This window comes from Hyalella azteca, unplaced genomic scaffold, assembly GCF_000764305.2.
Source record: "Hyalella azteca isolate HAZT.00-mixed unplaced genomic scaffold, Hazt_2.0.2 contig17551, whole genome shotgun sequence".
Classification (NCBI taxonomy): Eukaryota; Metazoa; Arthropoda; class Malacostraca; order Amphipoda; family Hyalellidae; genus Hyalella; species Hyalella azteca.
This window is the reverse complement of record NW_025947330.1, coordinates 1,714-18,676: the sequence shown is the minus strand read 5'-3', so window position 1 is coordinate 18,676 and position 16,963 is coordinate 1,714. Positions and strand designations below refer to the sequence as shown.

Sequence of the window (16,963 nt, the reverse complement as noted above, 5' to 3'; positions counted from 1 at the left end):
CAATAAAGTAGTTCCTTTGCTTGCCGCTGCTGGCGCTGCAATCTGTACATTGGCCATTCAAGACTTGAAATATGTTTCACTTATTAAATATTATAAAATAGAATAATTAATACTAAAAATATTTTTTTTTTCAATATATGAAAATAAAATTAGAAATTCATTGTACATGTGTAACATCCAAGACACTGGATTATTCAGAAGTGCTGTCTTTAAAAAAAAAATTTTAAACCCATATTATTAAGTGATGAACTTGTAATGAAGCATGGAAATATGGGGATACAAATGTTGTGATAAATTTAAGCCTGAACATGTACCTAATGAACAAAATTAGCAATCAATAATTCAAGGTACTTTTCTCCACAATGAACACTCCTGCAAAACAGATCGCCTGACAAAAATGGGTCGGGCAGCATCAGCAGCAAGCTGTGCCAGCAGCTGTGGCCTCTTGCTTGGTGGAAAATTTTAAATTTAAAAGGAAATGGCCATGACAAAGTGTGGTTTCAAGTCCTTAGAAGCCTAAAAAATTTATGTTTCTGCATGGATTTTAATGCTGTTAACATTGAAAAACTTCAAAGTATCTCTCTTGTTATAAATACTTGCTGAATAAATTTTAATTTGGCTATAAATGTCTCTCCAAAATTAAGCGCTCTAGGTTGGATTGCTCAGTTTTCAAGTGATTTTTATATCCAAAGTAAAATTTGTTTTGTGAGTACAGTATTTCTCGAATGAAAGATACTTTGAAATTTCAGCATGAAGTTTGCATGCTTTGAGCATTTCAGCATTGATATAAAGCATGCAAACTCTACGCATAACTATACCAATGGCTCTAAGACGAATGGCACAGTGGGATGTGCAGTTGCGGTTGGTGCAATGGTGGTGTCAAGATGTCTCAGTTCAAGCTCGTCAATCTTCACCGCTGAGCTTGTCGGTGTCAGCTGTGCCCTTAACCTCATAGATCAACTGCCTGGAGATGACTTTGCAATATTTGTAAATTCCAAAAGTGTGGTGCAGGCTTTGAGAGCTTATAATAGCAAGCACACCATCATCTGGGAGATCCTACCCGGGCTGGTGCGCCTGGCAGGGACAGGGAGAGCGGTGAGCCTGTGCTGGGTGCCCAGACACGTGGGGGTGCGAGGCAACAAGAGGAGAGGGCGGATGAGGCGGCGGTAAATGCCGCCTCTTTGGACCAGGCGATCCATAGTGATCAGGTCCTTTGCCGGCACCACTAGGTCCCTTGCCGGAGGCGGTGTTTACCGCCGCCTCTTCGGACCAGGCGATCCATAGTGATCAGGTCCCTTGCTGGCACCACTACCCTATCATCAAGGCAAGCATTCGCCATATCTGGCAGAAACAGTGGCTGAATGTGGGAGAGAACGAACAAAGAGCAATTAAGGATTGTGTACAAGCGTGGAGTTCATCATACCAGAAATCCCAGAAGATGGAGGTAGTGCTGTGTAGACTAAGGATCGGCCACACGTGCCTCACTCCCAGCTACCTGATTGAACGCCATCCAATGCCATATTGCAATGATTGTTTGGTACCCCTGACGGTCTTGCATGTTATGGCAGAATGCCCAAGCCACAGTGATACTCGGCAATACTACTACCCCAACACCACTTCTCTCAGCAAAATGAAATGCTGTCTAGGATGCTGAGGGAAGTTCCTCAAAGCACCTTTAGAACTGACAACCTTAGACAATATCTAATCAAGTGTAACCTGCTGCCAGATATCTAGCACAGCACCTTGACAGAGGTCAGAAAAGACCCACACTGAGAAAATGCCATATTTGTGTCAACAGTAACAGAAGATGGACTGAACCTGTGCCTTGGAAACCGAGAAGCAAACACCCTAGACCAGATGGATCAGGCTATGCGCCTGAAACCAACAAAGAAACCTGACCCTGCAAACCTAATATTGCACCTTCGGCATGAAATAGACGCAACTGATCTGAAGCGCTAGAAACCTCTCCCCTACTACTACTTTGAAATTTCTCAATGTTAACAGCATTGAAATCCATGCAGAAATGTAAATTTTTAATATTTTTTAGGCTAAGATTTAGGCTTCTACAGACTTGAAACTGCACTTTGTCCAAGCCTTTTGCTTTCAAATTAAAAATTCACCGCCAAGCAAGGCTAGCTGCTGTAGCGCTGGTGCAGCTTTCTGCCAACCCAACACTGGCCTGCACCTTTTGTTAATTTAGTGTGCAGCTATCTTTTGTTCCTCCCCTCAGGGGGGCCTTCTGACGTGTGTCTGTGCTTGTCAGAAGTCCTATGGGATTTCGCGCTCCTAGGGGGATTGTTCCTGAGCGCCCCACCGCTGAGCTCGCGGTGTCTGACTGCAGATTTCAGTTGTGGGGTTAAGTTATTATGTAGGTAGGATTCCTTACATTTCCCTTCTCTGTCTCTCTCATGCGGGCGGCCAACGTCCCGTGTAAGCGACCTCTTGTTTGAGTGTCTTCGTTTCTGTTACTTTTCACCTGTCCCTCCTTGTCACTTCGTCTCTTTGAGATGCTAACCAGGGTTGGCGATTTTTTTGATTTTTTAAAAAAATCAAAAATCAATGATTTTTTTTATTTTTTCATGATTTTTTTTATTTATTTGATTTTTTTTATTTTTCAACTTTTTTGTATTTTTGAGGTGTTATTTTTTATGTTGCAATTAGCCTAATAACAATAACAGTATATGGATCATAATGGATGGCTAATAAGGGCACTTCAATAATGGCCAACAGGCCAAGGTAGTGTTCACCACTTGGGGATTTTTGGGTAAACAATTATTGTAAATTTGACACATTTTTCGATGATCTCACCACGTGGCATGCATTGTCTCTCTTTTTATCTCAATATTTTCCCACTAGATGGCCAAGACCTAGTGTTTTTGCAGTATTTCGACACGCAAATGTATGACGTCACCATTTCAACCATCAATTAACGCATGGAACTAAAACAAAGCTTAATATAAAGGAAAAGCTGGAGAGGTGATGGAATTACCTACGATGTCGGAATATACCGCGTTTACCCTATGCGTGCCACACTCAGGAATCCTGAGTGTGGCACGCATAGTTGCGAGTCAGGATGATGTATGTTTTTGGGTAATTTTCCTGCGCATAATGACTTTTTTTAAGCCATTGCTGCGCATAGTCGGCGCAAAGGATGATGTATGTTCTTGGGGAATTTTCCTGCACATAATGACTTTATTTTTAAGCCATTGGTGCGCATAGTAGGCGCAACCCCTGGCCATCCCCACTTACGCGAGCCTGAGTCCACGCGGTGCGCAGACACATTTTGTCAAGGGACAAGAGACAGAAAACTTATAATACTCAATATATGTTTAAGTATACATCAATAATTTAAGATTTTCCTTGATATGGAAATTTTCCAAAAGTAAAAATCTAGAAATTTAATTTAGAATGAATTTTCTACAAATTTCTTATGGCAACATCTGACATCGTTTGTTTACCTTCTGTAGACTGTATCTAGATGAGGAAAGTGTTGAAGAAATAAGTCCTCAGAAATTGGGCAAATGAAGTAATCAAATATTAGTGTTATATGAAAGATTTTGCTTCTTCTATATATACCATCAAACGGGGTAAAAAGGGATGGGCGGGGTAAATAGGGATGCCCGTCCCACATTCCGTAGAATAGAAATAATGTAGCAGCTAAACTAATCAAAATATTGCAAAACTAGAAATAGTGGCATAAACTTCTTCAACATTTTTACTATCTATTATGTATAAAGCTAGTCAAGAAATCAAACATTTATTAGCTCTAAAAAATTGCTGATAAAAGTGTGAAAAGTGCGATTTTGGAAAAGTACCTCAGCTAAAGTCTGAAGCAAAAAAAAAATATTTGCCGTATTGAAAAATTTTACTTACATATAAGTTGCACCCAGGTGTTGGCTTGAAAATGTAATTGACAGAATTTGCCTATCTCATTCCAAAAAAAAATGGCAGCTATTTCCGTGCAACGGGGTAAAAAGGGACACCCCATGGGGTAATTAGGGACACCCTTAAAAATGCATTTACAGTAGAACCTTGGTTAGCAAAGGCTCCAGTTAACAAAAAAATTGATTAACAACAAAGAATTTTGATCACATTTACCTCGCTCAGCGAAAAAAAATTCCCTTATCGAAAAATTAGTGCATCATTGGTCGTCACAAAATTGTACATAGAATGCTATATATAGAATTGTACACCGGGCATCATAGAACGAAAATTAATTGACCTAAACTATGATTTATTTCCTCAAAATATATGATGGTTGCCACTAAAACATTATTTTCTGTTTCAGGTATGTTTTTCTCGATCTTTTTTGTTATAGTGAAATCATTATAGGTGATGTTCATCTTGACTTTCGGTGCGAGATAGCTAAATAGCTGAAGCGCTAGTAAACATTTGGCCACTAAAATAACTAACTATCTTTTGTTTGGAAAGGTGCTAGTGTGTTGTGCATCAGTCTGTAAAGAAGCATTGACTGGTTCAAAATGTCATAAGAACATGTTCTTTTATATTATCTATAGAACATTATAACCAGGAAAACATTATAACCAGGAAAATAAAGTTTTTCTGCTACATATTAAATATTTAAATATCTTATTCAATTTTTTTGGCATTATTTTTAGGTCAAAGAAATCCTTTTAAGGGTTGGATCCTTTTATGGGTTGAAAAAGTTGAATTTTAGTTTTCACCATTTATTTGGTTGGCACCCCAGTGTAGATATTTTTATTACTTTATTAGAATATGTAAGTACCTTTATTAATTTTCCCATACTCTCTGGCTCACATAAATTTTTTTTCCACCTCCAAGTCCTAACCAACTAATGAAATTGATAGGGAAATGCAAACTCATTAGTAAGAGAATTGTGCTGCTTTTATCAAATTAGTTGAAAATACCAGGCAATTACTGTTTAAATTTGATTGCCAAGAATGATCTAAACTGTGAATATGTTTGCATCTAGTTATTCATCTTGATTAGCAAAGTTGTTTTGTTGGTTGAGAAAACAAGGAGCAATGTTCGGTACCAAGGAAATTTCCAAATCTTAGTTCATTTCCTGATCAAACATCAAGCAAGTAGGAATTTCAATTCTAGTTAAATGCTAGAATTAAATTATTTGATTTAGTAAAACAATACATTTGCATCTTTACATTTACATAAACAAAGTTTGAAAGTTTGAATAAAAAGGAAAAATGTTAGTGCAGTGATTGCATTTAATACATTTTTCATGTGTGATTTAGTTCTCCAATTTGCAAAATTATTAAAAATACATACAAGTAAATATATCATATTGTAGTTCCTACTTTCTTGTAATGATTTCTGAAATTTAAATTTTAGGATGTTTCTATGTTTGTCCATGAAAAAGTTATGAACTTCATATTTATCTGAAGAAATAAAATATATATTCATTTTAGTCTAAATTAGCTTAGAAACAATTAATGTGAACCTCAACCTCAAGTCCTGACCTCTTGAGGTGATCTAAAATGACCATTTTGGGAGTAAGTGGGGTAGTTGGCAATCTCGTGCAAAACAGCCTTTTTGTACAAAGTATAATGTTTTTGGATGGAATTTAAGTCTATTGTTCCTCGCAGTTGGCTGATTACATGGATGAGCCGTTCATTGTGGCTGCATTCAGAGGACTGGGGGAAGACACGGTGCAAAATGTGAAGGTCATGAAGAACAGGTACACAGGACATCCTGCTGGGTACTGCTTTGTCAACTTCTCTTCGGATAACGCCGCCCTCACCGCCATGCACAAACTCAACGGAAAAATCATCCCCAACAGTCAGCCAGTGGGTATTTCTCATCACTTAGTGCAGTAGTTGCTGTCACTCTTTACTGCTATTTTCATGTCGTTTTTATAACCAGGTTTTTCTCTGACAGGTATATTCTTATTGTTGAATACTTTTCACGAATTTTTCTGTAGGGATCAGTTAGTCAGTTCTATTTTGTTCATTAATGAATACTGTTCTTTTGAAATTAGACTCTAAATTTGCTTTGATTTTCACTCTTGCTGAGTTGATCTAAATTATGTTTTAATCTATTTATTGCAGTTTTTCATAGTATTTAGGCTGTGGTCTAGAAGTTTCTCACCACAAGATTTTCCTGTATAATTTCAAATTTATACCTATCTAGATTAATCCTGAAGTTTAACTATTTCTGGGAAGTTGATCCAAAAACGAAGTTTCATTCGCGCTTGCTCATGATAGTTTGGTAGATGAACTTTTGATAACGAAGCTCTTAGAAGCTGTTCAACCCAGATGCTTGAAACGAGCATTATCCTCAGATTCTGTGCTTCTTTTCAGCCCATAAGGTTTAAGCTCAACCACAGCAGCACGCGCGGCAACACCGCCGACAAGGAGTTCTCCCTGTGGGTGGGCGATCTCACTCCTGATGTAGATGACTTTGCTCTCTACAAGACCTTTGGCTCGCGTTACAACAGCATCAAAACGGCCAAAGGTGGGCACTAAAAAAATCTTCAATTTTTATTATTTCTTTTTATACTGAATTAATCCACTATTGAAATGGGTCACAATAAACCCCTATCTCCTATGACATGCATAGATTTATTGCATTCCTTCTCATGCTCATATTTGTTCATGAAATATTATGTTAATGGTTTGGTTTAATAATAAATTGTCCTTAAATACGGATTGCTTTTTTGCAGTTATCTATGATCCGTCGGGGCAGAGCAAAGGGTTTGCATTTGTGAGGTTCTACCAAGAGGAAGAGTACCGGGATGCCCTCACGCACATGAACAACTTCAAGGGATTGGGGCAGAAGCCGCTCAAAGTTAGCTATGCGGTGCCTAAGAAGCAAACCTACCCTGGCATGTGAGAACCTCTATTCTTAACGGTCACTGATATGGCTAATTGATCGCGTCTTGTTTCCTATTTGCTTATATTTATTATATAGTGAATCAACGATCGTGTATGCTAGAAGGGTATAACTTTCTCATACATATTGTGTTGCAATTTTGATCCGATCGTATGCCTGAAGGTAAATATTCATGTAAATTTATAGAAAAGACGCACTTATCATTTCTTAGATCTTATGAAAATTCTTGATGCAAAACTTCTAGATGCTGATTTACGTCCAAGTTGTTGGTTTCATTTTGGCATGTACATGCAGTCTCAGCAGCGAGTGACGTCATTCAATATTAGTGCCTTAAAACCTGCAGGTCACAAGGAGGCGGCGATTACAACCAGCAATACTATGACCAGTACTGGAACAACTACTCTTCATGGCCGGGGTATGGTAACGGTGGACCAGACTCTCAGTACTACGATAACTACAACAGCGGACCTGGCGGCTACACTGAGTACGATCAGCCGTCCTCTGCCCAGCAGGACGACAAGCCGACCAAGGAGGACTTCGAGCCCGTGGGTGAGTCTCGCTGCAATCGTTCGTGACCAAGTCTTGTCAGTCAAGTACTCTTCATTGTATGAACCATTACATTGCCAATTGATAGTTTCTTTGACAATCCAATTTCCTGCTCATTTATTGTTGTCAAGATAAAAATTCTCTTTTTTTTTTTAGTTTCCCATCACCGTCATTATGCGTGAAATAATTACTGGAGAAATTGATTCGATGCAGTATAAACGATCATTTAAATTTTAAGTGCATGTCAAAGATTGTGTGTTTCAAGCCTGGCGAAATAAAATGTATTCTTAATGATAGAATTCTGTGACAATCAAAAATGGAGGGAAGACTTGTCAAAGCAAAAATCTTGAATTAAAAATTTTAATTTTTAAATCCAGCTTTAAATTTAATTTTAAAAAGAAAATAGAGGTCTCCCTTACATTTTAAATCATGACGCAAATTAAAGTTTCGTGCATGAATGAGTTATAACGGGGCTCTCTTCAATTATGTTACTTCAGTTTCAATATTATTAATTAGATTCTGAATAACGTAGATACACAAATTGCAAACATTGTACATTCCGAGAAGAAAAAAGTAACACTGCCGTTGTCTCTTCAGAGTGGAATGTGCCGCTGGATATCGAGCAAATCAATAAAAACTTTATTGAGTGCAATGAAGAATTGTGGTCGACACTGGAGAAGCAACGATGGAACTTCTGGGATAACGCAGGCATTGACTACGTGTAACCATAAAATCATTTCATACCTCCAACCTTCTTGCTATAATATATAATGACTTAATCTTCATGACGTTTTATCCTTGGTGTGGGTGATGAGGATGAAGATAAAAGGACAAGCATTCATAAATTTTATACAAGTATGTTTGCACAGCAGCTTTTGCTACCCATCAGAGCAGTTACTTTCAAGCGACTCCTTCTTCCTCAAAAACTATTGACTCGTCGGTGAACTTGTGGATATCTTCAGCGTACCAGTCGACATGCTCTATGGTTTGCTCCTCAGGGAAATGTGTGGGGAAAGGCGGGTGGTTGTCAGGGTCCCTGTACCGGTGATGCAACAGGCCGCTGTCATAGAGGTTGACGTAATCGTTTATGGCTCCAGGTATCTTGCCCAACACCCACAGCACGTTGTAATGCGAATTGATCCGTAAGATCTGGAACGTAACACAAATATTTATGGTATTGATTTATGTTCACTGCACCTCTAAAATGCTTAATAAGTAGTTTTCACGTTGCGACTTCTACCTAGCTAGCGTTCGTGAACTTGACAATATTGCACCTCTTCACTCCTATGAAACGTTAAGGAGCTCAATGTACAAATTTCCGACGCAACCTAATCTGTGTAATGCTCTTCACAGCATTTCGTCAACAATTGGCTACGACACGAGAGAAACGTGAAGCTGTGTTGTTTCTACGTGATTTTTTGACGTTGATGTGGCTTGCCGATTTCATGAAAGAATTCAAAATTTTTTCACAATGCATCACAATTGTTGCCTTATCTGAAATTAATTAATTTGGAGGAACTTTTCGTATAATTTTGTTCCAGTTATGTAAGCAAGAGTTAAAAATTGTATACATTACTCTATAATTCGAACGTGTAGCTCAAATGGTAAATGGTTCCTCCCGGATGTGATTGGTCTAACTCTTGTTAACAAAACTATAACAAATGCAACCCATCATTGATATGAACTGTTCCTCAGAGATATACACACGGCTTATACGTTTAACTACACGAAACAAAACTACAACTGCAATTCAGTAATAAGCACAAAGCAAAAGCAAGACATCACACCAGTGATTACACCAGGTTTATTTTCATCACTTCGTAAAGATGTTTACGGTCTGAGACGCCGGCAATGGCATGAAGCTCCTGCCACTCGCACCTTGATGGTCCGTCCTATCAGTAAACCGTAAAATTCACACGGTACAATTATTATTACATTGGGACAGAAAGCAATTAACATTACTGCTTCACGGCTTATGTGCAGTATTTTTATTACGTATTGGTGCCCGATGGTTCGCGGCGACTGCAAGAGTGATGCTCGATCAAAAGGCGGTGAGGATATACTACCAAAGGAACAGTATTTTTTCTGCACGCACTCATCCTAGATACCAAAGTAATAAATGCAAGCCACGTTAGACCGCAGTAATACAGTTTGGTCAAGAGTCCATCACGTCAGAAGTTAATATCTGGGAAAAAGGAAGTGAATGGCGAACATTACTTCAACTAGTGCCGTGGCTTCCCTTTGACAATAACGTCGATCGTTTAGTCGTCAATATTTTTTTTTCTAATGCCTTAACGTCCTGTAAGCAAAATATTTTTTCAATTTGAATACTTGCAATAAATCAAGGGTCCACAATTCCTAAGAAGCAACTGACAATTTGACTAGTTAAATCTATTATGAAGAAATTTCAGGACACAAGTAATGAAATAAGTGCAAATTGAACATCCTCATCCTTCCGTCATCAATTAAGGGGTCGTGAACTGGCTTTGCATTAAGAACTACGGTGATGAAACGTAACAGTTCTGATATGGTATACATTTTCAACAAAATGCTTACGTAAATCCCGCAATATCGATGTAATCACCAGGCCTGAAGTGCGTTGCGTGTAACGGCGTCCCTGGCTGCAGGATTGCGTTGTCTGTGACCAAGAATTTTGTGAGCTTCTTTTTGGGCATGACACCAGCCTCCTCGAACATATTGAAGTACTCCTTCGTGAACTGACCAACAAAATTGAAGAGAACTTATCACAGGGGAGATTGAGTACTCAAAATATTTGAAGACATACTTGCAATCGCCAAGATTACAGTAGATATTTAGAGGAAGAAAAATGAACTTGCTTACCGATACAATCGAACAGAATAACGTACTTTCTGATGCCGAATTTCAGAGATGTTTAGAGAAAAGCAGTAGCATAATCAGTGGCAGCACAAAAGAAGACTCAAGAAGAGATAGTTAGAATTATTGCATCACATGCCAATGACGAACAAAATGACTTTTCAAGCACCAAGTGATAAAACACGACTTCAAGTTAAATTCATCTATTCCTCTTTGATTTAAAACTGTGTAATGTGTGTAAATCAGAGTTAATCTGTGTTAATGTAAAACTCCGAGGAATGATGGAAAATCAACAACTCTCAACAGTTATATTTCAGATTTGAAAACTTATTATTCAATACTTGCATCACAAACCTAAAATCTAAAAAGTTGGAAAATTTTTATTTCATGGCTCATAAAAACAGGCCTCTGAACTTTTCACTCTAGCTGATGATCAGCCCAGTTAAACACTTTGCTCACCAGCAGAAAACAGGCCAAGTATAGCAAATTTCTAACTAGCAAAGGATAGGCAAGTCTAGCGCTTTCCTAACCAGCAAAGGATAGGCAAGTCTAGTGCTTTCCTAACCAGCCAAGGATAGGCCTAGTCTACTATATTCCTCACCAGCCAAGGATGGCCTAGTCTACTATATTCCTCACCAGCCAAGGATAGGCCTAGTCTACTATATTCCTCACCAGCCAAGGATAGGCCTAGTCTACTATATTCCTCACCAGCCTAGGATCAGCCGAGTCTGAACCAACAAGCAATGCACCGCGAGGGCGTTTGCTCAGACGGACGTGGTGCAGATGAGCATTCTTGATGAGCTCCGAGGCCGGTATATAGCGGATCACGTGGTTGTCACTTATCTGTCAGACACAATTTTCACTTAGACATTCATATAAAATATTAGTCACAGGCGCTTCTGAGTAATTCACTGATTTTACTCCATTTGATATGCAGAACACCTGGTAAACGTAAGGACAGTACATAAGAGGTGAGCGGAAGTGTAAGTTAAAATTATTTGTAAGATAAAAATTAGAGAAGAAGCTGTTCAACTTACATGGATCATGGTTGTGAGTAATTTTGTTCCATCTTTCTTCCACATTATTGTTGAGCCGAGTTTTTTGCCAATGAGACCACACCTCTGAGACTTTGGAGCCCACTCTCCTATGGGCCATGGAGCCTTTTCCAGAGGAGACTCATACAAGGTCTTGATGGTCTCTTCTACAAATTCCTCATTCTCTGTGGTTATTCCCTCTGGATGCATCTAAACGAAGTTGAAGACAAAATTATCTCTGATCGTTTTATCAAGAGTTGACAATGAAAAAATTGCAAAAAAAAAAACGAAATTGAAAAGAGCAATTTCGATGAAGTCAGTGTTCATTGAAGCTGACTTGGAGAATGAGTGGTTTGGTTACTTCAACAGGGGATCAGCAAAGCAAGGCTTTGAATGACTTACATTCACCTTCTCTACAAATTTCAAACTTTTTCTTATTGATCTTCATGCAGAACTGTCTTATTTGTGTTAAAATTCATGGAATGTCAATTAAAATATGGAAAACAGTTTAAACGAAGAAGAAGCATAAAAGAGCAATGCAAATACCAAGACACCAGAATCAAGTCTTAACTTTTGATTACATCAAATTTGCTTGCATCATTCTATTTTGAAAATTTCACACACTATTTAAAATTTGGCCAAGCATAAGAAGTAATATCAATAAATATTCAAGTGATATTTTTATACTTTAACATGCTTTTGGTATTATGTCAAATTCAGTCCCTTTATATACATATCTACCATAACAATTTGCAGTTCAGGAATATGGAATTTGCAAGAACCTAACTTCATTGAAAAAAATCTGAAAATGGTTCCACTACAATACTAGCAATATGAAATACTAGTAATACATATATACTGTATTGCGACTAAAAAATTGAAGGATGAGCAGTTTAATTTTGTCACTAAATATACAGTAAAAAGGCTTCCACAAGACAAGACCTTTAAATTACTGCTTTCCCTGAACCCTCACAATGGCAGAATTCTAATTAGTTGGATCCACTCACTGTGCGGGTAACTTGGGCATGCCAAAATGGTTGTACGGTGTGGCGTCTTTTTTTGGCACTTCGCCACCTGATTTGCTGGTGTTGAGAACAAATGACTCCGGGATTCCTGAAAAAGCATAAGAATGCAGCAATGTGACATAACTTACAGAGAAAAAATAACATTAGATACATCATCTTCCTTCTACTTTCTTCAACTATCAAGTTTTGATTTTAAATCAACACAAATAACTTTCTAACTTGTGCAGACACTTCAAATTGTGAAGGGAGCAGGTATCATAAAGAAATGATGATGTTTCTGACATCTCAAAAAATCTGCAAAGGAAAATGTTTCATCGTACCTAATGTGTAATTATCTTCCAGGACATGCCCATATATTTGGTAATTTATGTTTTATATTTTTTGTTGAAATTTCAATGTAAATCTTTTCCTTAAGCCATTGGGGTAACACCACTTTCTTTAATAAATAGAAATCTCAATATATTTTGATCAATTAAGCAATCTCACCATGCACTGCTGTCTTGGGCAATAACCCATGAAGACGGAGACAGTGTTTTTGCCGAGCATTTTAGATCTAAAACTCGGCAAGCAGCCCGAGACAAATATGCTGAGAAAGACATAATCAGATGGTCTGTCACAGGTGCTGGAATGAACAAATAACTAGGCTATAGGTACTAATTATTGAGAGATCTTCATTGATTCTTCTTCATTATCTCTAATCTGAAAAAAAAAACATGATTTAAATTTCAACTCTTTGGTTTAGAACATCTGATTTAGCCACATAAATTTGAATCCAATAACAGCAACAGTTTAATATAATGGCATTCTTAACCTTTGTTTCAAAGTATATAAAAGTGTGTTTGCTTCAAAATATAAATATATAATGATTAGAAACCTGTGTTTAGGACCATAGGACATCTTCAGGATGCAGAGATCAAAAATAATGAGATGCATATCATCACCCACAGAACACAAAGTTGAACCAAGATATGAGGCCTGTTTTAAAAGCAAGTACCAGGTACCATTTCAAAATTATACTTCCGCAGGGCTGTAGCCGCCATTAGGCACAAGTGCGCTATTTAGCTATATACATCTGTTGGGAAGCCATAGACACCATTATGGAACTATCCAATTGAATCTACATCTATTAACTTGATTTCATAAGTGATTATACTTATTGAGAATTATGCCAACTGAAAAATCTGCACTAGTTTTTCTGAGGGTTTAACTTTAGTAAGTTGACATTTATTGCCAAATTTATGAAGTGTTTGGTAGAAACATTTTTAAGTAATGAAATGTATAGAAATGGTACAGAAATGGGTTAGGGCATTTAAAGATGGCGACACAAACATACTTAATGAGGGACTAATAAATGAAGTGGATGACCTTTAGTAATTACCAATGATCTGATTCAAAAAGTGCACTGCAGAGTGAAAAAAACAGCTATTCATGATTTTGTCCTTAACTGAAAAGTTCCTGCAGTCTCAACAAGTGTTCTTTACAAAATTGTGTCCAAAGCATCAAGCAGCACAGGGCCATTCCAAGACAGACTGTAAGTTAAAACGACTCAAGCAGTGGTTGTCTGACGAGGCAGCAGGCTTCTTAGACAATTGCATAAAAAATTGATCCCAAGATTGAATATACCTAGTCTTTCTCTCTAAAAAATCACTCTTCAGTTTTTATCTTGTATCTCTGAAAAATTGCAGTTAGCACTGTGAAATTTATTCACAACCTCAGGATTAATACTAGTGTATATTCTCAAAAATTGCCAGGCTTGTAATGCTAGTAGTTATTATTTACAAAGTAAATGAGGCACAATAAAAAAAATGTTGAATTAACATTTTTAATTAATAGGTACCAAAGTTGAAATTTTTGTTAAACAAAGTAAAGATAGAACTTGCATAGAATAATTGCAAAATGGTAAAGTTTATTCCTGTAGCAATGATGACAAAAAAAGCTAAACAGGACCTGAAAATGAAGCCTAAGTTGGAAAACTCTCTAAATGGACTTTGACATGAATGAGATAGTGGCCAATATATTTCTTTTCATTGCATTATAATTGGTCCTGAATGACTATAGAACAAGTTAGAGGGCCTAGTAATGTGTAGATGATTTTTTTACTGGGTATGGTATGTGACTATAAATGCTTTAATATCAATGGAAATTAAACACAGAAGTAAAGTAAGGAATGCCCATTCAATTGAATGAATAATTTTTCACACTATTTTTCCACGTCAAAATGGTATTTACTTCAGAAACAGCCTGTAATAATAATCAAGATAATCCAGTTTGGTAACTTAATCACACTATGTGACCATCCCTTGCATAAAATTCTAGTTTCACCAAGTTGATCAGTTCAAAAATTTCCACTCTATATAGAATATCTGGTATAAAATTTTCAATCACACATGATATGTACAATTCACACTAGTTGGGATATTTTGCCTCCAAACACAGGCCCTCCTGAATTCTATCCTGTGTCTACTTTAAGGACTATGAAACAAGAAACTTTTTGTAACTGTCTTGTGGGGGTGTAGTATTTATGGTATTTATTCCCATTGGTATTACATCCATAGGATATTGAGAAAATTTTTAATTACCACGGATCAAGCAATTACAAATGAACTGAGTAAAAAAATCCCTTGTTTACCACTACAGCAGACAATTGTACTGGTATCAACACTTTATGTTATGTGAATACTATTTTTTAGCACTGGTTTTATACTTTAAATATGATTATTTGACCTTGATGCTGCTGAAATTGCTATAAATTTATAATTTTTCTTAGCATAACAAGAGATGCTAAGTGCAGGCTTAGGATTGGAACTTTATTACTTAGTACCAATACTGTGACTTTATGGTGGCAAACTAATTTTTGGCCTTGCTCATATTCAGATGCATTCAAAAATGTATACTTAGCATTCACATTCTATTTTATAATACTTTGATATGAAATTATCTTACCATTCTTTAAGTTAAGTACAGTCAAATGGGGTAATAAGGGATGGTTTTGAGCGTTTTTTTTTCATTTCTATAAGTTCTTACCATGCAACATTTCATAAACAAGCTTGAGCTCATTTTAAAGGTATATGCAAGGGCCATTGTAGGGCATCTCTGAAAAAATTCCATATGCTATTTGCAAGGTGCCAGACGCAAAATAAAAGCCTCCTGAACTAACCCTGGGAACGGGGTAATAAGGGACACTTGAAATCAAACTCAATTTTAAAACATTTGAAGTAAGCAGAGTGTGCTTAACCATTACTAACAGTCCTCTGAAGTCTTCCTCTTCCTTTGTAGATGATGTAGATGTAAAATGAATGACATTTTCTGTGATTTTTACTTGTTTTTCCTTTATTGATACAATATTACCTTATCCATACATCACTGTATTATTGATGTGATATTACCTAATCCATGGACATGCCATTGAGCATTAACAACAACCTTGTCCACTGCAAGCATCATATCAGCAACCATGTAGCATTTCTTTTGTAGGTAAGCTTACAGGACAGCTTGTAATTTAACTAATTTTGCACCATTTTAATTGAGTCAAGTGAATTCACTATAACAAAAAAAAAAAGATTGTTAAAAACATACTTGAAACACAAACGAATATTTTATTGACAACCATCATATCTAAAAAAATTATAGTTTAGGTTAATTACTTTTCATTCTATATTGCCCGGTGAAAATTCTATCTATGATATTCTATGCACAGTTTGGTGATGACCAATGATGCACTAATTTTTTGACAAGTGAAATTTTTTTGCTGAGCAAGGTAAATCTAAGCAAAATTCTTTGTTGTTAATTGATTTTTTGTTAACTGGAGCATTTCCTAACCAAGGCTCTACTGTAAATGTGTTGTTAGGGGTGTTCCTTATTACCCCATCATGTGGAAATGGCCATGATTTTTTCTGGAATGAGATACGCTAATTCCGTCAATCACATTTTCAAGCCAACACCTGTGTGCAACTTTTATGCAAGTAAAATTTTTTAATACAGTGAATAATTTTTTTGCTACAGAGCTTAGCAGAGGTACTTTCCCAAAATCTCATTTTTTTCAAGGATTTTTTAGATGTAGTAAATGTATGATTTTTTAGCTTGCTTTATGCTATATAGATAGGAAAAATGTTTAACTTTATTCCACTATTTTTTGTTTTGCAATATTCTAATTAGTTAAGCTGCTACATTTCTACAAAATGTCAGAGGACTGTCCCTTATTACCCCGCCTGTCCCTTATTACCCCATTTGATGGTACTGTTTCAAAGGTTATTTTTTCTTAATGTTCTTATTTTACTTTGATTAATTATTTGTACAACATGTTTGCAATGACTGACTTAACTTGCACCATTGAACATCTGTTTTCACCAAGGCAAATGCCTTCCTAAAAAGCAAAAAGGAAGGCAAACAAAGCAGAAAGCAAATGCTTTTCTAAAGAAGAGTGCAGATCATATCAAAACTGGGCTCCTCAATCTTTTTAACACTAGCTATAGCCAATTTCAAAGCTTGGTTATTGAAAAAGGAGTGTTTCCAGTGCCTGTTTTTCAGAAGGATTAAAGTCTACTGCAATAAAATATATATATTAAAAATATTTTTGAAAACCATGTTTTCTGGTCTTTACAAAACTAAAAATAATGAAATAAAACAAATAAAAAAACACCTTTTCTTAACGGACAAAAAAGAAAAACATTTACTCTTAAATAACATTTAAGGGGA

At 36.6% G+C, this 16,963-nt stretch overlaps 2 protein-coding genes across 2 annotated transcripts; one reads left to right on the top strand and one right to left on the bottom strand.

Annotated features, from left to right (window-relative positions):
• The first annotated feature begins 5,587 nt into the window (after positions 1 to 5,587).
• Positions 5,588 to 8,147, top strand: LOC108673381 (tRNA selenocysteine 1-associated protein 1). The gene is made up of 5 exons (XM_018161199.2): positions 5,588 to 5,783; positions 6,297 to 6,450; positions 6,659 to 6,824; positions 7,172 to 7,377; positions 7,972 to 8,147. Exons 1-5 carry the CDS (start codon positions 5,595 to 5,597, stop codon positions 8,097 to 8,099), a joined length of 843 nt encoding a protein of 280 aa, XP_018016688.1. The 5' UTR covers positions 5,588 to 5,594; the 3' UTR covers positions 8,100 to 8,147.
• A 61-nt stretch (positions 8,148 to 8,208) lies between these two features.
• Positions 8,209 to 12,969, bottom strand: LOC108673380 (39S ribosomal protein L3, mitochondrial). The gene is made up of 7 exons (XM_018161198.1): positions 12,755 to 12,969; positions 12,251 to 12,356; positions 11,247 to 11,453; positions 10,918 to 11,052; positions 9,931 to 10,091; positions 9,209 to 9,266; positions 8,209 to 8,523 (listed from the first exon to the last, which is right to left on the bottom strand). Exons 1-7 carry the CDS (start codon positions 12,865 to 12,867, stop codon positions 8,275 to 8,277), a joined length of 1,029 nt encoding a protein of 342 aa, XP_018016687.1. The 5' UTR covers positions 12,868 to 12,969; the 3' UTR covers positions 8,209 to 8,274.
• Between the last annotated feature and the right edge of the window lie 3,994 nt (positions 12,970 to 16,963).